This window comes from Alligator mississippiensis, chromosome 1 (assembly GCF_030867095.1).
Source record: "Alligator mississippiensis isolate rAllMis1 chromosome 1, rAllMis1, whole genome shotgun sequence".
In the NCBI taxonomy this organism is placed as follows: domain Eukaryota; kingdom Metazoa; phylum Chordata; order Crocodylia; family Alligatoridae; genus Alligator; species Alligator mississippiensis.
Window position 1 is genome coordinate 429,229,436 of NC_081824.1, and position 22,089 is coordinate 429,251,524.

The 22,089-nt window shown below is 41.5% G+C and overlaps 1 protein-coding gene across 5 annotated transcripts in view; it reads right to left on the bottom strand.

The window, feature by feature from the left end:
* The window catches only part of WASF3 (WASP family member 3), a 150,160-nt gene that overhangs the window by 16,580 nt on the left and 111,491 nt on the right, over positions 1 to 22,089 (bottom strand). For 4 of the 5 annotated variants that reach the window (XM_014595935.3, XM_059720305.1, XM_059720316.1 and 1 more), the window contains 3 exons: positions 13,259 to 13,393; positions 7,710 to 7,863; positions 1,404 to 1,521 (listed from right to left, as the gene is read on the bottom strand). In XM_014595935.3, coding sequence (XP_014451421.1) covers positions 1,404 to 1,521; positions 7,710 to 7,863; positions 13,259 to 13,393 — 407 coding nt within the window. Of the gene's footprint in view, positions 1 to 1,403; positions 1,522 to 7,709; positions 7,864 to 13,258; positions 13,394 to 19,265; positions 19,493 to 22,089 lie in introns of all 5 variants that reach the window. The other variant, XM_019497381.2, reaches the window with a different exon arrangement.

The following is a 22,089-nucleotide window of genomic DNA, read 5'->3' on the forward strand; positions in this document are numbered from 1 at the left end:
TGTGGTGAATGTACTATGTGATTTTTGATGCTGAAACTCACTGGAGTCATAAGCAGACCCAATAACCAATTTTTGTTTCACTTGAAGTACAAAAAATTACAGAAGTGTTTTGTTAGGCACACATGATTTACTTGGGCTTTCAAAGAATGTGTTAATTATCTTTAACACTGAACTATATTATTTTTTTTTTTAATTAATCAAAAGTTTAAAACAAGTTCTGAATAAATTATAGCTTCTCCTATCAAAATAACTCAGGAAAAATTAATACCAATTTATTAAATATTGCAGCTGTCCCAAGTCTTAATTAAAAAAAAAAAGTTGCTGCTAAAATGGTTTTGCATCGTTCTAGTCATAAGGAGTGAATTTCACTTTATAAAAATCAGAGGACCAAAATCACCATATGATGGTCCTTCACTTTTTCTAGAGGCAAGACATTCTCTCTAGGCAACCAATCTGATGATCCTTGACTGAAGCCTTTTCTTCTGGAACCTGTTAGTCTTATAGGAGCTCTCCTGGGTACAGGGGGAAGGAGGATGCATCCTGCTAGATAAGACAGGCAGTTACTATTTTCTTTCTTCTTTCTCTGCTTTCTCAAGAGTGTATGAAGCACCTGATGACCCTCTGGGAGCTTTCTAAAGTCAATCAGCAGCAAATAGATATCCAACAGAAATAGGTATCCACTAAACCCTTTCATCCTAAGCTAAAAACACTATAAAATATGAATATCCTCTGCACAAATGAAGTACGTCTCTGATGGACTACCTAAACATACCAGGAGGAATTTACAAAATGCCTCTGTGAAGAGCTTTAATCTTTTTACAGGGCTTTGAGGGACAGCAAGGAGTGACATTCCTAAGTATATCTGCTTTAGCTGCTGATCCATGAAATAGCCTTGCTACTACTTACCAAGTCCTCCAAAAAGAATCATAAAATCAAAGAGGTATAATTAAAGATTGAAAAGGGCATAACACATATTTCAGGGGAACTATCTTAAAGTCTATATTCTGCTGCTGAATTGGATTTGCTGGATAAAAAACCCTTAATTATGAAGAATAAGAACATTATAAAACATTACAATTCAAACATTCACCATCTTCAGAACAGTTTTTTATATAAAGTAAAACAGGCTGCTTCTATGTATTAAAAAGATATTTGCAAAGACAAACTTACTGGAAGATAACTATAGCTCTCTAATATTCAATTTTGAAACTTCAAGTAAAAAGTATGAGCTATAAATTCTAATGACAAACCTACAATTATAATAATTTCTAATTAGGAGAAGATCTTTTCTAAGCACATAAAGCACAGTTTAGCTAGATCAGCCTGGACAAATATACGGATAAATATATGGTTTTTTATATATATTTACAGATGTCATTCATTATGGTATGCTGCCTATTTACCTTTTGCCTCCTTTTTTCCTTTCGTTTATCTTCAGTATCTTGTAACATTTTCTCTTTCCAAAGATCAAAAAAATAGGAGGGATCAGTATAGAACTTCAACCCATCTTTCTTATCATCTCTGCAGACAAAATGAAACAGAAACTAAGCAAACATTTTTTTTTGACTTGCAGGAGTCAGTCATTTAAGCTTAAGGACCTTTTTCATAATATAAAAATGTAGCTGGGCAAATCCAGTATACAGCATAATTTTAATTCATCAGTTCTGAAAGAACTCCAGAGTAACATCATTTCTGTAATAGAAATGTACATATACCTAACACAATAGGAAAGAAAATAACACAACAAAAATACTTTTCAGTTATGCTGTCATACAGAACACCAAAGTGTATATAAGCATATAATTATGCAAAACATATGTTTGGTGCCCAAAACTCATTATCAGCTCAGTGCCCATAAACAACCAAATAGCAACGTTTTATATTCTGCACAGGTAAACTAGCTAAATGTTCAGCAATTAAAATTATTTATAATTATAACTTCAAGGTATGGTATAGGTAAAAAAAAAAATCTTCAATCATGCTGATGTGTCATTTAGATAGACATTTTTTCTGATAAGTTACTAAAGCTTGACAGATGCTGCATAGTCAAAAACTACAAGGCATACATATAACCAGTGCTAGGTCATGGACAGGCATTACATTTGTAGTGCTACAAAAGCTGAAGAGCCGGATGTGCACACCCCCTGCAGCTCTACACAAATGTTGCAGATGTTACAGAAATGTTCTTGGATGAAATGGGAACTTCTGTCATACTACCTTTTGGAGCGCCACGTACAACATGTGTCCAGAGCACCGCAGTGGTACAGGGGCTCTTGGTTCTCCAGCATCCCACACCACTTTGCTGGAGGGAGAGAGAGCAGCATGTACAACCTGTCTGCTCCCCAACCTACCTGTTTCCCCCACTGGGACCAGGGTAGCAGTAAGTGCAGGAATGGGGTCATGCATAACCAGCTCTAACAGCCCAATCTCAGCTGGACCGCTGCTGGGCCCACCATGGATAATCCTGGTCTCAGTCCAGGTTCCATGCTTGTTGACATCCTAGTCTCAGGGATTCACAGCTGTCAGTGAGTGTGGAACCAGGATCACACAGAAACAGCCTGGTAGGGGAGTAGCGTCACAGGGCCAAGCAACCCCCTAACACTCCCTGGCTGGAAAGCATGTTGCTGAATGCTTCACAGTGACTTTACAGTGTTCCAGCTAGCAGCTCTGCACATCTGTCTGTCTACACCTGTATTACTACATTTTCAAAGTGCTGTAGCGTTTATGTTGCTATTGAAGTAACATCAGTCCATGAGCTTTGTTTTATTCAACAGCTTCTCATACTGCAGCAATCTATTACCCAAAGAAATTTAAGGGATAAACTAAAAATACTGTAAGTTCATATGGCTTTAAAAGGAGAATCCTACATTACAGACTATAGCAAATCTAATGGAAACTAGGGAATGAACTGCTACTTCTACTGCTTACCAGACCAGTTTATTAGCCAGGAAAAAGTAAGGTGAAAAGGAGCAAAGCAGAACCAAAAAAGATCTCGCAATGACTGAATAGAGTAAAACAATAATCATTATATTCTTCAGCCTTCACTTACGTTAAGTCAGCGACAACCTCATTCAGTTTCCTGCTACTACCTAGTACAGGGATTGGCAACCTACAGACCAGATCCAGTCCACAAAGGGATTGGATTCTGTCTGTGAAGGTTTGATCCAGTCTGCATTTTACTAGGGATGCGCTGACTCCCCAACTGTATGATGCATTCCGCAATTTGCTAATAGCATGCCCACTACCTCTGGCTGATCCAGCCAGCTGCTTTAGCTCACAGAGGGCTGATCTTCCTTGCTGGAGCCTCTGCTTACTGTCACTAGAGTGAATGGAGGGCTATGATGAAAATCTCTGGGTTAGGGTCAGAGGGGAGAGCAACAAGGGTTATATTGCGGTGGGGATCTATTATAGACCAGGAGGATATGAGGGATGAGGCTTTCTTCAAACAACTAAAGGAAGTTTCTTGATCACAAGACCTGGTTCTCATAGGGGACTTCAATCACCCTGACATCTGCTGAGAGGGCAATACAGCAGTGCACAGGAACTCCAGGAAGTTTTTGAAGAGTGTTGGGGACAACTTCCTGGTACAGGTGCTGGAAAGGCCAATTAGAGGCCATGCTCTTCTTGACCTGCTGCTCACAAACAGGAAGGAACTGGTGGGGAATGTAGTAGTGGATGGCAACTTGGGCAGTAGCAACCACGAGATGATTGAGTTCAGGATCCTGAGGAAAAGATGGAAGGAGAGCAGAAGAATATGGATCCTGGACTTCAGAAAAGCAGACTTTGACTCACTTGGGGAACTCATGGGCAGCATCCCCTGAGAGGACCATCTGAGGGGAAAAGGAGTCCAGGACAGTTGGCTGTACTTTAAAGAAACCTTACTGAAGGTACATGGACAAACAATCCGAATGTGCAGAAAGACTTGCAAGTACGGCACAAGACCAGCCTGGCTTAGCAGGGAACTCTTCAGCAAACTAATACACAAAAAGGAAGCTTTTAAGTGGAAACTTGGACAAACAACTTGGGAGGAGTATAAGAGTGTTAGTCAGGTATGCAGGGGTGAAATCAGCAGGGATCTGGGCTTATTGTTTGCCACAGAAAAAAGCAGGTTGTCTCCTTCAGAGGAGAAAAATGTGGATTTTCTCCATTGAAGGAGAAAAGCATGGGAAATCACAGGTTTCGCTATGCAGGCTGACAGAGTTTCAGCCTGCAAAGGCCTAGAAGGAGTGGGATGCATGTGGCTGGGAATACAGACCCAGGCAGCAGTGCAGAACAGCTCCCACAAGTAAATCTGGGATGGGGGAGCATAGGTGACATGGGGGGACGTAGATTGAGGTGGTGGCTGCCACAGTGAGGGAGGGAATAGGGCACGGTTGGTGGCTGGGGGTTCTGCCCAGCCAGGGCAGTGCCCAGGGCAGAAATACACAGCCACAGGACTCAGCCAGAGAGTGCAATGGAGCCATGGGGAACTGGGGGCGGGGAGAAGGGGGGGGGGAAGCAGCTCTCTGTGATGCATTGGGGGGTAGCACATGCCCCCCCACCCCACATTTGTGCACCCACAGCAGGCCATGGGGCCCCAACCTGGCTGCTTCCATGGCCCAGTGGGCAGCACCTGGCATGGGAGGCTGAAGTGGGGCAGGGAGACTCAATGCTGCTGCCGCCACCAGCAGGAAACCTACACCAGCCACACCGCTAGAGTGAGGCACCCCCTGCCCACCTGACAGCAGCAAGGGCAGCAGCAGCACTGCAGAGTCATGTCCTCCCACTTCTGCCAGGTGGGCAGGGGGTGCTTTGCCATGGTGGCGTGGCTGGTACAGGGCTCCTGGCAATGGCAGCACTAAGCCTTCCCACCCTGATCCACCCCTCTGCACTGGGTCCGCAGAGGTCCCCAGAGGGAGAGCCCCAAGCCCCGCTATGGGCAGCTCACATCCTCCCCTCAGCCCCCACAGGCTCTGCTCAGATCCACTTGGGCCATGCCCACTGCAGGGGGAGGGAAGCTTCTCATGTGCATGGCAGCTGGGGCTTGGGTGCTATTGGCCAGCTGTGGCCAGCACCTACGAAGCAAAAAGTGGTCCTGTAGATCTGGGAGCTGGGGGCCTCCTCCAGCAGGGCGGGGGGGGGGGGGGGGCAGAAAATAGGGGGCAAGGGGTTGTGGATCGGGAGTGAGGGGCAGCAGCAGGGCTGGGGATTGGGGGCTGTGGGTTGAGAGTGAGGGACACCAATGGGCTGAAGGGCTATGGCTTGCAAGTGAGAGGCAACAGCATGGGCAGGGGCAGGGCATCAGCATATCAGGGTTGTTCATCACCACAAAGCAGTGGGGAAGGGGGCCATCCACAGCTGGACCCAAGTCCTGGTGAGCAAAGTGGGGAAGGGGATCTCTGATTCTCTATGATAAAAAACCAAAATCAAATGCCAAAAGATATAGGTATTTAGAATTTACTTTATTACAATGATTGAGGCATTGGTAGGCTTCCAAATTGCTTTAAAATTCTAAACATAAATCTAAATATACCAATAAAACATTGTGTTCAACTGATACCTAAAGAAAGAGAGAGAGAGAGAGATTGCGTGCGTGCGTGTGTGAGAGAAATACTACTACACACACACACGAGTGCGCATGCATGCATGCACATGAGGTATCAGTTGAACACAATGTTTTATTGGTATATTTAAAATTTTAAAGCAATTTGGAAGCATACCAGTGCCTCAATCATAATAAAGTAAATTCTAAAATTTCCTAAGTGAAGTAAATTCTAAATGCTATATATATATAAATGAAATGCTGCTATCTATTGAGAGAGAGAGCATGCACACACAAGAAAGCAGCATTTCATTCTAATCATAGAAAAACATGGATTTTGTGGGGTTTTTTAATCAGAGAATTTGGGATTTTTGAACAGAAAACTAGGATCCCATAAAATCAGGAAGACCAAAGCAAAATTGGAGTTGCAGCTAGCAACGGACTTGAAGGATAACAAGAAGGGTTTCTACAAGTATGTCCAACAAAAGGAGGACCAAGGAAAGTGTGGGTCCTTTACTTCCCCTGATGGGAGAGACAATCTAGTGACAAAGGATGCAGAAAAGGTACTTGTACCTTTTTTACTTTGGTCTTCACAGACTACTGCACCTGGCAGCACAGTTTGGGGAGAAGGTGGGCAGCCAACAGGTTAGGGACTATTTAGAAAAGCTAGATGTGTACAAGTCCATGGGGCCAGACAGGATGCACCCAAAAGTGCTGAGGGAGTTGGCCAATGGGACTGCAGAGGCGCTTGTTGGCCATAATCTTTGAAAACTCATGGAGATGGAGAGAGGTCCCAGACAATTGGAAAAGGGCAAATATAGTACCCATCTTTAAGAAAGGGAAGCAGGAGGATCCAGAGAACTACAGACCAGTCAGTCTCACCTCAGTCCCTGGAAAAATCATGAAGCAGGTCCTCAAGAAATCTATTTCTAAGCACTTGGAGAAGGTGGCAATTAGGAACAGTCAGTATGGATTCAACCAAAGGCAAGTCATGTCTGACCAACCTGATTGCCTTCTGTGATGAGATGACTGGCTCTGTGGATGCAAGACCAGTGTATGTGATGTACCTTGACCTTAGCAAGGCTTTTGACACTCCAGGTTGAGCCACTGGCTAGTTTCAAAGGTGGTCTGGCTTAGGTCTGACATGTTACCAGCAAATTACTGAAGCAGATGCTATATAGTATAAGTGGTAGTTTTCAGTTTATTTTCAGTATACATATCCACTTACCTACTGGTTACTAAGTAAAGAATTCCCAATATTGCAGACTTAATACAAAAAAAAAATCAGCCAGCTCTACCTTCTAGTTTCAAAAGTTCTTTACATATAATAAGAAAGTTCTGTATGTTCCCGAAACAGTTATTCCTAGACATCATAAAACTACTACCAATGCTTTTTAAAAGTACCAGTTGATATAAGACACCATTTTAATAGCATTGCTACTCCCTGGGTAGTGCTCACTATATTACTAGACTAGCCCATGTGGTCAAGAAAAGGACTTACTTGCACAGGCAGGCATATAATTAAGATGTTTGTCTACTGCAACATCCAGAGATGGTTTTTTTTAAAACACAGTCATCAGCTAAGAGCCTTTAGCATGGCTATAACTTACAACACTACCAGGAGTTTGATAATACCAACATTTCACATATAGATAAACCAAGGCAGAGGTTAGGAGACTTGTCCAAGACTACAGAGGATGTTATTACAAAGATAATATTAAGAACTTAGAGAAATGCCTGGATCACATTCCTGTGCTTGGACTGTACATCTTCTATATCAAATATTTACATATCTCCTTCCATTTGCAAAGTGCTGAAAATCAAGCTTTATAAAATTATGTCAAGGGGCTATTTTCACACTGACAGTAAAACATTCCAAAAAAAATCAACATTACTGTTTACTTTTCAAATACAAACTATATTAATGCCTGTAAATTAGTAAATTATGCAGCTAAATCTGATCGGATTTTGCATTATTTGTTTCTCCCTATTCCACATGTTAACTTTGCATTATCTTGCAACTCAGGGAAGAGTCATTCAATTACCTGAGGACAGACCTGACCCTTCTGCTCAGAAAAGCCTCTAGATAGACTGTTTTACTCATTCACCCAATCTTGTCTACACTGCTCATTCTATACTTACAATTAAATGACATGCCCAAGAGTTTAAGCATAGAAAGTATCCATACCTATATGGTGTAAGAATATTCAATGGAGGTGGTTTGTCACTCTGATTGTAAATGTCAGCCACTGGGTTAGGAATACTGTTCTTTGAAACCACCTGCTGGTCCTGTATTGTTGAACTTTTGAATGCTTTTTTCATATTGATATCCTGTAAAGATACTGTTGAAAAGAAAAAAAAAATTCTAAGAAAGAATTTGACATTATGACAGACTGAAAATCATCTCATTTTTAAATATTCAATTTTTCGGTAGTTAATTGGTGAAATTATTTTACCACATTTCTCAATATACATATATAGTAGCAAAATGGAGGTAATATTTATATGGTTTAACCTGTATAGAAAACTGCATATTTTAATCACACAGAAATATAGGAACTCTCTCACTAAATAAGGCCTGTGCACCTATGGTTCAGCATCTTACTTCCAATAGTAGCTCTAGATGCCTCAGAGGATGATGTAAGAACTAGACAGGTGTGGAATAGCCTGCCAATTCTGCATTGGGTCGCCTCCTGACCTCTAACTGTTAAAGACTGGCTTTAGTGAAACATATGGTTAACATCCCTTCCACAAATTATTATTAAATATGACAACTTTGTAATACCCATGTCCAATTCCTTTCTGAATCTTATTATATATAGTCTTGGCCTCAATGACCTTTGTGTAACAGTGAGTTCCACAGTGTAAATTATGCTATTGCTTTTTAACATTTTTATATTTCTTTCAACATCTCCTTGGTCCTACATACAGAGACTGGGAGAAAACAAGTCCCCATTTACTAGTCTCCTGTTAAATATGTTTGTATTAAGTTCCCTCTTTTCTCTTTCCTCCTCCCATGTTTTCAATCTCTTTTCACATCAAAAGCTTTCCATACCCTTAATTATTCTTGGCATCCTTCTCTGAACCCCTCAGGTTCTGAAATATCCTCTTTGAGATGGAGTGACCATATTGAACACAAAATTTCAGATGAGGCCACTCCAACAAACACACTGTAACATTATCCTTCTTGTTCTCTATCCCATTCTTTAGGCAACCTAATTTAATTTAGCATTTTCAACCACAGTAGCACAGTGAGCAGCAATCTTCCTTGAGCTACCTTTGGTGATACCACCAACTATCTTCCTTAAATTGATACAATTGATAACTTTGTAGGAAATCAGCAGTTTAGATTTTTTCCTCCAATATGCACTGCTTTTCATTCATTGACATTTAAAATTTAACCATTCACTTAGCTTGTTTAGGTCACACTGAATCCCTGAAGTTCACTTTAGTCCCAACACAAATAATTGTTTTCTGAGAACTTTGTTTCCTCGCTACTCATCTTAGCTTTCCAGATCATTTATTAAACATGAACTCTAATGCAGAGCTGTGAGCCAACCTGCTGTTGATCCTTCTATCATGATGAAAGACCTTACCTCCTAATCCTACTCTGTTTTTTTCTTTTGTCTCTTACCTATTTTTCCATCCACAACCACTCACTCCATGACTACTTAACTTCTCAAGCAGCTTTTAAACAGATGGAGGACTTAGGAACTACACTTGCAATTTCAAGCCCTCTTTCACCTGACCAGCACATGTGGGATATACAAACATTTGGTTCTTGACTATCAATTCCTTTTTTTTTTTCAAAACCTATTTGTACATGAAATGCTGTGATGAGAATTACAGATGGTTATTTCTATTGTACACACAAGGCTATATTTTAATTTTAAACCACAATTTTCAAAAGCACACAGAGGTGACTTAGGTGTTTAAGTCTCACTGAAAGTCAAGACATATGGACTTTTGAAAATTTTATCCTGAATGATAGTCTCTCCTATTCACTACAGTATTTTCAGCTACAACATTAAAATGAAAAATGAAACTTTCCTGAAAATGTAAAAGCATTCCTCTGCTATTAAAGTTAAAGTTAATGAGAATAAAATGGTGTTTTTAAAAGTGATTAGTAATTGATTTTACTGAAATGAGCTTTAGGGAGCCAGAAATGTACATTTACTTTTAGCGTCAATCATCTATCCCAATGCCATGTGGGTTACTGCACAAAATCAATTCTCAGAACCAAGGAGTTAATTGAAGCTTCCTACTGAGACTCAAATGGTATTAAAATAATGTGTGTACTGTTTATTAACTTGAATGGTTACTAGCAGCATAGAGAAGCTACAGGGAAGATTCTGACAGAAGCCTTCTACAACCCTTGTACCTAGTCAGTTAAAGCAGACTGGCTCCACCTTCTAAAAACAGAAGATAAACTGTCCTTAGTGGCTTTCTAAAGCTCTGGGGGGCAAGCAGGAAATTATTTCATGATGGAACAGATGGACTGATGAATTTAACTGAAAGTTTTGTGGGAAGAGAGAGGGGTGAGGGAGTTTAGTGAATGTAATGCTCTCAAAACATTTGAAGTAAGAAGTCCTGGAAATGGAAGTCTTCAAACTTATGCAGAAAAAGTTCAGTGTGGAAATCAACAGCAACAGTTTGCTCAAATTACTACTATATACAATGTGCTTGAATTCTAACATGCAGAGGCTCACTCTAAAACAGCTTAGTTTCTGTGCCCATTTAGTTCTTAGCCTCTATACTAAAGGCTGATACAGATTAACTAGTAACTGGACTAAGATTAGAAAAAAGCTTTCTTTACTAAGGGTGTCATACTCACTCTGCCCTGCCTGGCAGCAGACTCCTTCCAGATCAGACCATAGGACTTGCTCACTCACTGCATGTCAGATCAAAACACAGCAGTGGAGCAAGTGGTTGCAGTGGTGGGTTAACACAGACATTGCTTGTCCCCCCCACCGACATGAATACCCATCAGGGTTCCATGCCCTAGATTTTGGCAGCAGGCCCTGCCCCTGAATGCCCTGCCCTTCAGGCCACCTGAAACAGCTCTGTGGGCCAAAGCCGGCCCACATGCCAGAAATCTGACACCCATTCCATACAATAGGAAAGAGCCAATCAGTAACAGCCTGTAGTCACTAATAACCAGCATGTGAAAAGCTTTATATCATCTTTGCAATTCCCTGAATTCTCTAAAAAAAATTAATTATTTTTAATTGTATGTTAAACTCAACTAATCTTAATTTCCAGGAAGATATAAGAGGACAATTATATTAGGTGGCCATACCCTCACAAAAAAGGATCATGTTCAGCAGCTATTTCAAACTCATATAACAGCTACAATTAAAAGTAGGCATATACATACATCCATTTGCAAGCACAGATAATGAGAATTTAGAAGAGATGGGTTACATCAGGGTTGTGCAGCTTCTGAAAGGCCAGGGGCTGCATGCCATACCAGTTACAGGCCCTGGGCTAGACACTGAGTGGGTTCCCCAGGACTTCAGCCATATGGAAAGCACAACCCTCCAGCAGCTCATGTGGGCAGTGCAAGGCCTCCCTCCTCCATGTGACTACTGTGCAGGCAGTGTGAACACCCCCCCTTGCCACTGTGTGGACAGCAGTCTCACTAGGCCCTTATTCCCTGTGCTGCTCTGCCCCAGAGATCCCCAGCCACCACAGCAACAGGAGCTATACGGAGAGCAACAGTTGGGCAAGAGCCTGCAGACAATGTTAATCTCTTGCAGGCTCGGTGTGGCCCACACACCACCAAATGGAAAGCCCTGGGCTATGTAATCCATTTAAGGAGTTAGAAGCCTCTAACACCAGACTGTTGGGTGCTAGTTGATTAAGCTGTTTCACAGACATGGCCTGTCCCAGAATACTTTCACTGAAAAAAACCACAGGACTGATTTCTATTTCACACTGGATTCTTCTGGGAAGTCTACTTAAGTATGACAGGGTCTTAATTCATATAAGAGATGCACTTGATTCCTAAAAGCAAGGATTTGATTACAGCTGTGCATTTCTTTGATTCTTAAATTCACAATACAGATTATCATCTATCACTATTATCATAGCATATATTATTGCTTTGGCTATTCATTCTGGCTTCAACCACATGATCAAATGATCTGACAGAATTCTCTCAGATTTGTTTTTTTTGGTAGAAAAAATTTACCCAGAGATGCCTGAACAGATATTTGAATGCTAAGCCCCTGAAGAGCAAAATACTTGCAGTGATAATGCTGTACCTCCAGAGGGCACCTGTACACACATCTCAGTGCACTCTGCAGGCTCCTTCGGTCTGCCTGGAGACAGATGGCAACAGTGCACAGGGCAGCCCTGACAGACTGACCCAGAATATTTAGGGTCAGCCTGTGTCTCCCTGCAGCACATGGGATTTATGAAGGGGACATGTTCTGCTCCCTGCCTGACTTGGAGCAGTAGAACCCAGCAAGTGACACAGTCTCCCAAGGGGACAGAAAAAGTACCTTGGGATGCTAGAGGATTCTGCTATGGCTTCTCTCAAAAGAGCATGTTTCTCCCAGTAAACTCTTCCAGGAATGATTAAACCCTGGTTGTTCCTGGGTTATTTTTCTCCCAGAGCAGCCAATTTTGACCTGGGAGAAAAAAATCCTGAACATTTGGATTTTAGTAGGAGAGCAGTGACTCTCCCAAGAAAAACTGAACATCCATGTGCAGCCTTTACAGCATATGTGTACATGCCTTAAAATTAAAAAAAGTAAGAATGTGACAGGTTATGATCCAATTAAGCAGTTTCTTGTGACTTGAACCTTACATGATATCAGCTTGTCAGAAGGTAAATATAAAACAAATGCATACAAAAACCATTTAGAGCAAGGACGCTCAAACCTCCAGCCTGTGGCCTGCACAGTCATCACATCTGGCCCATGGGACTCCCCATGAGTCAGGAAATTTGGCAGCAAGGGAGCAGTGGCCATTAATATGGCCACCCTCACCCTGCCAAATCCCCAAACCCAAAACGCTCAGTCAGGGCCAGGCCAGACTGCTACCCCTTCCCCAGCAGGGCTGGGCTACACCCCCCTGCTCCTGGATTGGGGCTGCATATGCTCCCTTCCATCCCAATGGGGCCAGAATGGGCTGAGCTAGGCCATGCCCCCTTCCCCCACCCCACTCCACCCCTGCAGAGCTAACCTATGTCCCCTTCCCTCTTTGTAGGGCCAGGTTGGGGCCTGGCTATGCACCCTTCCCTCTTCAAAGTGCCATGTCAAGCTCCTTTCTCCTGCAGGGCTGCATTGGGGCCAGCCTTCCCCCTGCCCCTCCTCCACACAGCCAGATGATGCCCACCATGCCTGCCCAGGCACCAGATTGGGAACAGCAGCTGGAAGCAACCTGGGTGCTGCCAATCTGGTCCACTGGGCAAAAACGTTGAGCACCATGATCTAGAGCTAGTCATATTCAAGATGCATTGCAAGTAAACGCTGATTTTCACCAAAACTCTGAAAATAATAACATTAATTCAATATAATACTCCCTAAAGCTAATTATTAAATCAAGGATGTAGTTCAAGAATATTTCCTCCACGTTACCCTAATTTGATTTTTTTCCCCCAACAAGAAAAATGAGATGAAATATCAACTCAGTACTGCTCTGAAAGAAAAAGCTGTGATTGTTAGGTAATTAATTACTGTAGTCTTGTCAACATCACTTCTGGCTCAGTACTTTCATGCAATTACCTACCCTCTTCTACTGTTGAATCCAGCTGGGTAACTTTGACAGCAAGGCGATCAATTCTGTCTTGAAGGGAATTTGCTCTAATGTAGAAGTTGTTGGCCTCATTAAACAATTCACCAAATATATCTTCAGCATGTTTGCCTGTAGAGGAAAAAACAGAGAGAAAAACATGTGTTAAAGATTTATAAGACACAGTGAACAGTGCTTCAATAGCATGTTATAATAAAGCACTCGAGTCACTGAATTACAGTATGCTACAGCTGCACAGGGCACATTAGAAGTTAAGTGCAATGTATTACATCCAAAATATCTATTGTTAAGTGCTATGCAGAAGTTTCGCAGAAGTTTAGGGCTGAAAGGGACCTCATGAGATCATCAGATCCAGTCCCTCTGCTCTAGGCAGGAAAGACTGCTGGGGTCAAATAACCCCAGCAATGTATGCATCCAGTCTCCTGCAAAATCAGGAAGATTAATATCAATACAAACATCCCCTAAACTTTGACTCAAAGTTTGATCAACCTGAGCACTTTTCTGTTTAAAAACAGAGATACTCAAATTTTACCCTTAAACAGCTAAGATATTAACAAGAACATGTTAAGTGGTTAATAAAGTCAGCTTCTGTGATAAAAACTTAAGGATAGTCCATGTTACTTTTTTTTTTTTTTTTTTAAGTAGATTCCCGCAGTCAATCCAAGGAATTTCAGAACATAAACCACAATAGGCTTGGTGGGTTTTTTTAAAAATCAATCATCTAAAATAAAGTGAATAGCAGAAAAGTGGCAGAATTATGTTAAAGTTAAGTTGAGCCCTTTAACCAGCTGTAACGTTTCATAAGTGAACTACAGATGTTCGGAAAGTATCCCTTAGGCCTTGGACAGACATTATATTTGTATTGCTATGTAAGACCTTGTAGCAGTACAGAAAATAAGTATACAAAGGTATACCTTGCTCCCCCCCCCCGCTTCCCCCCCATTTGTAGCAGTAGCAGGGATCGAGAATCACAGAGTGGCTTTGAATTCTGCACGTGTTCTTTTATCTTCCTCTCAAGCACCGGATATTACCCACAAACAATACTGGGTTTTTGACTGGGATGCACTGGTACCTGCACGGGTATTCAAAAACTGCATAAAATTTCTGACAAAAAATCTTGCTCTTTTACTCAAGGTTGTCATATTCAATAAAATAGTTTGAATGTTTGTAATGGTTGCCCATTAGCCAGTTTCAGGAAGAAGATCGGATTTATCTCCTTATCTAGGTCATTGTTTTGGACTACATGTGAAAGATCCAGACTTTGCTTAAAGTTTTAACTCTTGAATTTTATCTTTAGAAGTCTTTTACAAAGAGAACTTCAAAATTGACCCTTCAGCAAATATCCTGAGTTCCGAGAGATCAAACCCTAGAGCCTTTTGACCAGATTGGTAAGAAAAGGTCACTTGCAGTGGTATGGAAGTTCCCCAAAGTAATTAAAATGATCAACAAAAGAAACTAATTACTAAGCAAAAGAATCTGTTGAGTAAGATCCGAGCCCAAATTTGGGGGTAATGACAGGTTTGAGTAGGAGGAGCCCATTGACGGCAGCTCACTCAATAAAAATTGTAACCTACTCTCCCAATTTGGAGGTGACTATACTTGCAGAACAACGAAGGAAGAATCGCAAGTGTAGGCCGGATCAGACTAATCACCTGAACCACCCTCTCCGTGAACACGAATCTCTTAGTTCACGCTGAAGCTGCAGAGCGCCCGAAAGGGACTGAAAGAAGGGGACTTAGTTCTATCAGTATTGAGGCCAGCCCATTGAATCGTATTGCTGAGGCGAGCCCACTGAACCGTACTACTGAGGCCAACCCATTAAATTGTACTACTGAGGAATGAAACCATATTTAGGTGTTTGGCTTCTCGGAATTCTAGGATTGTAAGTATATTATGAAAATAATAGTATTGATTCAAATTTGACTTTTAGTTGTAATTGTAGTTGTTTTTGTAATACTAATTCTTATAGCATTGTTTGGGAAGGAAGTACATTCGGAGCATTGTTTCTGATATATGTAATTATTGTGTTCTTAATGTTTGTGGTGTTTCTTAAAGCTAAGCAGTGTTATATACGTAGCAAAGAATTTTAAAATAAAATTGTGTTGTATGAATTAAGTGTGTAATCATTGTGAAATCGTGCAATCAATACTCCCCCAGCCAGTGCATCAAAACGAATCAGTAAATTGTGTGGGATTTTCTCTATTCCATAACCCACTAGAGACAAAGGTGATACCAGGTGACAAATTTGCGGTCAGGAAGCAATCTTCCCCACAAATCAAGCAGGCAAAGAATGGAGGGTGCAGGGGAGAGAGGGGGGAGGGTTCTTTCAAATGAAGTGTGGGGATGGCTGTCTTCCTGGGATTATCTGAATACATATTTATTAACCATCTACTGTACTTCTCTTTTATTACAGTACCAGAACATGGCTAGTGCCCAGTCCCCCTGCTTTTACCTGTGGCCTGCTGTAGGATGTTCTTCAGGTTTCTGATTCTGCGCCTTATAGCTGAGTTGTGTGAGGATTAAGTGGAAAATCTAAGATCATCTGGGTTAATGTGGAAATTTTAAGAATTTAAGGGTGAATGGTTTTCTCTGAAAGCCTAGGGACTGAACTGATGACCCAGAGAGGCCATTTCTGCCCCTACATTCCTATGAATATTGTAGAAATTAACTCAATGACAGAATGTTCTCCAGAACCCTTCTCAAACCCGTCGCTGGAACTTAAGATTCCTTCTGATGTGTCTAGGTCAGAAGCTAGTCTGCAAAGTTCTTCAAGAAGAAAAAAACAGTATGCATGTGTAGGTGTCAGTCTTTCAGTTTTCTTAGAGAAGGCAGAAAAGATTATAATAGATTGCTTCATAAATTATTTCCTTTTTTTAATGATGAATAAAGATTTTCTACTGTAATTTCTACTCTAAAATTCATGGGGGATAGATGATTAGCGAGTAGTAAAAAAAACTATAGAAGCTACCTACAGTTGTGAGGATTATAGCTTCATATTAAAAGCCAGTTGACTGTGGTTTTTAAAGATAGCTATTTGCAACCAGCATGTGGAAAAGATTAAATATTTATTTCCAAAAAGAGAAAAAAATACTTAATTCCCAAAGAATAACATGAAATGTAGGCTGTAATGGACTATGGGGTTTACTGTAATGTTTCTGTGTTAACTGGGCTCATGTTGTAATTACACTGAATGCCTCAGTTTCCTTCTAGCTAACTAATATGAAGGGAAGAAGGGAGAAAATGGGTTAGAGAGAAAATAAAGCCAGTTTTCAGCCCATATGATAGAAGACACATCCATCTACAGAAAATTGAATGGATAAGATAAGCATAAGAATGAAACGGAAAGTGTGACCAAGCGAGTGTATGGCTGAGAAGAGGGGTCTGGTACAGCTTTGTGGCTGCAAATTAAACAGTGGAGCAGTCTTTCAGGGTTCTCTGGGCTGTGTGAGCTGGACCGGGGACAGAGGAACTGCTTAACCCTTTGAAAGGAGGCAGAGCACTTCTGGCTTACTGGCTCTGCCCCAATAAATACCTTTATTGAAAAAGTGGTCTGTTTACTCTTTGAAACTTCAGTCTGCACTTGTTCTCCCCAGCAAGAGAAAATCCTTCTCTTGAAAACAGAAGCTCCCCGACTCACAGAGAATCAGGAAGGGTGAAGGTGAGGGACTTAAAGATCAGGTTCTCAGGGTAGGAAGGAACAGAGTCACCTATCCCCCTCCCCACCCCTCACTCTACAAGCCACACCTCAACAGGCACTGAGAAACCAGACAAGACCACCCACCAGGGTGAAAAAAACATTTTTTTTTTTAATCTATAATTATAAAATGTCCTCTCTTCACAAAATCTCTTCTGTCTCCTTATAATAGCTGTGATGTCATATACAAAGAAGTGCTTCTTCTCAGCACTTGTAAGAATCATTCTTCATAATACTCTAGATAATAAAGTGCCTTAGAAGATACATTTTGAATAATTTTGAGAAATTGTTCTGGAGACCAGTGCTTAACAACCAGCAAGAATCATGAAATGTCTCTCAAAGTTCTACAGTATACTATTTGTGGGGCATTTGCCTGTAAAGTCTTCATGAATCTCTGGCTGATTTCTACTAGCTAGCTCTGTAAAAATCAACTGCAATTAATTCACTCTCTACAAAAGTCTGTATTAACATATTGAATAAGATGCCCCTGCAGCTATCTTCTGTAAGTAATGAAAACGATTAGTTCTATAACAAAAAAGAAACAAACCAATGATGCCTAAACCTATCAGTATTATGTAAGCTATCTTCTTTTAGTAATGAAAATACTTGAGATTTAAAAGAATAGTGCGTCTTCCTTGTACTTCAGATTACAAATATACTACTAGAATAAAGACAACCTCAATAAGCCATTCAAGTTAATAAGAGGTCTTCATGGTTTAGTAAGACAGTTTAGGATGTTTTCGACACAAAAGGCACATTTAAAGGCTTTGCTATTTAGGCTTCAAAAATAAAATCAACAGCATCTTATTCTTTCTTCCCATGAACAAATATGAAGTCAGAGACGAAAAGAATCAATTCTTCCCTATGCTTCTTTCTTGGTTCTGTCGTAAAAGAAACATATGAACTGATAGCTGTACTGCTGAGGCAAAAGAAAGTTTCTTCTCTGTCAAATCAGTGAAATTTTTCAGTTCCTGGTCAGATCTCTCACCACTTTAGCTTCTTTTGCCACTTTGGCTTGCAACTGTTCCACCCTCTGAAGCAGCAGCATCTGCTATATAGAAAGACATGAACATGAATTTAACTGAAAAGAGTTTTCGTGCATGAAAGCCAAAGCTACCATGAAGCTATCAGTTCACTGACTGAAGAAAAAAGTTTTTACTTAAAATGTACAAGTAACAAAACCACTGTTAGAAGGAAACATCATAGTCCACCAGATAAGAAAAAGGCACCTGGCCTAGGGTCTTTCTGCTCCCATTTATGAAGTCTTTCTGTTATTATACAGAACTTTACTAGCTTGTGGCAATTAATTTTTCTACCTCTGAGAAATTAAACAAGCAGCAAACAGGTAAGAAGGAGGATGCAAAAAGGGGGATAAAGCTGGTTTCAAAATCTCCATGGCTCTGTCAAAATTTGCCATTTTGAAGATGCAGCTTGTGAGTATGATATACTATAAACAAACATAGATGAACTTTGCTAGCAGTGCTGGCTTTGGAAAGTCTTAGTCAAGACTGTATCATTTTTCACAGCCTGGAACTGAGGGAAAGATGTTTTCTTTTTGATTGCAATCAAAGAGAAAAACTTCCAATTTAGAAGAACAGCCTACCCTCCTTCAAGGAAGTCAAACTGAAGAAAGAAAAAAACTTTTTGCTCTTATTCTATAAAATAGTCATTTTCTGGCACCTGAGACCCAGAACACCTCTTAGACTTCCTTGCCAAAATTACATACCTTTCAGTACATTAACTGACCACAGTGTGAAAGAACACAGTAAAATATCCAGAATACATAACATGGTTCTCCCAATAAATTTTTAAACAATCTATACTATCAGGTTGAAAGGTGCTAATGGATGTGATTTGTTTGTAACTGTCTCAGATGTTGTCAAATAGTCATCATTTTGAAGTGATCTTGCAAGGGCCCTGAAGGATAAAAGAGGAAGTTCACATTGCAGAGGCAATGATGTGTGGTTATTGATCATCTAAGCTGAGCTCTGTAACCAGCTTCAATGCTTCCCAAAAAGCAGGTGTATAAATGTGCACCCACCCCTCCACCACTGCTGCACCATGGTTCTTTGTTTAGTGGCAGACAGACAAAGAATCCTTTTTCTATACTGTGATCTTTTAGCAGAAGTAATGGATCAGTATCCTCTTTAGATAAAAAGCTTTGACGCAGCAATGAAGAGGCTGCAGAACCACAAAGGGATGGTCTCCTCCTTGAGCTAAAGAAGTAGCCATTGGTGCTTTGGGTCCAATCCTCCCTATAAGGTCTTGCCCCTTTTATTATTAAAATACCTGAATATTGAAGGGCTGGTGTTCAATTATGTATATGAAATTCCAATACAACGCCTGGTGGATCTGAGCCAAAAATACCGGTCTCTCTCAAGCCTGTGAGAAGTCATAGGTCTAGCAGAAGAGAACAAATATATGCTGCTCAAATCAATGCCTAAATTCTTTGCAGCTGCTCTCTGTTCTTCAGGGAATGAGTCCAACTGGGCTTAATGGGTCACCAAAGTGAAGTGCTGTAATGGAACACAACAGCTGAGCAAAGATTTTGTCGCACAAAAAACAAATAGGAGGGAGGAAACAAAAACAAATTAAAAAACCCACTTTTCTCTCACAAATATCTACTTTGCAAACTTTTTTAGCCATCACTTTCTGCTTCCCTAGATTTGTACCCTTAGTTAATTCCACAACTGCAAAGGGCAGCACAGAATCAACCAACAAATACTGATTTTACATCAATATGTGGTGTCTAGCAGAGTTATGATATACCATGAGTTCGAGCAGAGCCAAAATAGCCATCAATGTCAATGACAGTACAGAAGTAGATTGCAGTTCTTAGCAAAGGAACTCGTGGTGCCAGCCACTGGTGGATGGGAAACTCAGCCTTGTTTAATTGTTGTAGTCTCAGTATATGGACACAAGAACATGATGCTTAGGGTATGAACAGACACTTGCTCCTAGCAGTACAAATTTCTGGGAAAGTTGCCGTGCTAGAAATCTTCACAAGAGAGAGAAGACGTACAAACATTTTAGCCTGAAACCATCCCCACACCCCTAATCCCCAAGCTTGTACATCATGCCTGAGAACACCCCTAATCCATGGATAGTGAAAGCAACATTTGCTGCTCAATTCCTCCTAGGTGGAACAGAGTCAGGGAAAGGTTCATTGCCCCTTCCCCAGACTGAGATCACCCCGATCTAGGGAAGGCGCATGGAGCATTTCCCTACCACCTGACTCCTCCCAATCCCTGACTCCCAGCAGTAGGGAATGTACAGGCATTTGTTTCTGCACAGGAAACTCTCATGAAGGAGAGCTCTTCCTTGCTGAAAAAGGAAGATCTCTCTCTCATATCTGGGATGTTTCCTGCAAGAAATCGAGGTAAAGTGTAAATTTATAGCATGTTAGCTACCCTGCTGTAACTGGCTGCATGCATGCTCTTATGTCCATGAAAGATAGTGCAGGCTTCAAAAGTCAAGTAAGTTACCTCATTTACTGTGGGAAACAGCATGCACACAGGCAGTCCTTTAGAAAAGCTGATGCACTCAGTGTGTGCGTGTAAGTGCCTTCATTGCTCCCAAAAAAAGGGTAGAGGCAACCAACTGAAGGTTTAGGCTTCAGCTGTCTAGTCCTTATCCAAAGAGCAAGGATATAACAGATTATGATTTCAGAAACAATACAAGTCTTTCCCTATGCACATCAGACATCCAAAACAGAAAAAGAGTCAAGACAGAAATGAATCTTTTGGATCTCCAGCAAGAAAATTCACCTCCAGGGAGTAATCAGAGGCTGCATGGTAACAACACCATTTAACATAAAACTAATGGAAAAGAAGATATAAACTAGTTCATGGATATGACAAGTACAGTAGAACCTGGATACTGCATAGAGGTAGGTTCATAATCCCTCTACCTAACTGAGAGTTTATATACTAACTCAGTCAGCGAGATCCACAGCAAACAGCTGTTAAGCCCCAGCTGAGTGGAGAACAAGTACCCTCCAACATAAAAACCTCAGCAAACAGTTGAGTAGCTCAACCTTAATTTGATAGCCAGTTGTGAATTAAGCAAATCCCTTAGATATGGTTTGGTTAGTGCTTTGTGATGGTTGAAAAAACTGATGTAGCTGATGAATGCAGTAACAAATAAACCAGTTTACGTGATCAAAAACTGGTTTAAACCTGTAACAGAACAGAAGTTCAGGGCACATAAACCAGTTTTAAAATGGCTGAAACTGGTTTAAGATAAACTGGTTTAAGAAGAACTTCTTCACAATTACAGTGGCCAAAATCTGAAATGGGTTCCCAAGGGAGGTGGTGCTCTCCCCTACCCTGGGGGTCTTTAAGAGGAGGTTAGCTAGGCATCTGGCTGGGGTCATCTGAACCCAGCACTCTTTCCTGCCTATGCAGGGGGTCGGACTCGATGATCTATTGAGGCCCCTACTGACCCTAACATCTATGAATAAACCTGGTTGAACACAGTATCAGACTTAATTGGATTGAGTCAAACCAGTTAATGGAATTTCTGTCCCAGACACATTTCCTGGTTTAACAATCAGAGTCCTCCAGCTTCCCAGCGTGCTTTTCAGCCCTGGGCTGGGCTGGGCTGTCTGCTCCAGAGAGTAGAACTGGCCCCACCCCTCTGCTCTCTAGCCAGAGCAGGAGCAGGGGCAGGGCCAGATGCTGGCCTAGCATGGCATCGTAAGATGAACAGGGCCATGCTGATTGGTGTCTGGCCACCGCTCCTAGCCCCTGCCACTGGACCTTTTGGTGGGAAGGGACACTGACAGGGCAGCAGTCCCTGTAATGGTGTCCTGGGGAGCACAAGCCTCTTCCCAGTGGTGGGACTGCACTACAAGTAGGGCAGACAGAGCTGCCACCGCCTGCGCAGGGTAAGTAGCAGCAGTGGTGGTGCTAGGGGGAGGGGAGAGCTGGGGGGCTATGGCCACCCCAAAATTCAGCTTGGCCCCTATAGCCACACCTCCAAGCCCTGCCACTGCCTCTTGCCCCATGCAGGCTGCAGCAGCTCTGCCTGCTCCACTCCCACCCACAGTGCAGCCCTCCCACCAGGAAGAGGCTTGTGTTCCCCAGGACACGATGACAGGGGCTACTGCCCT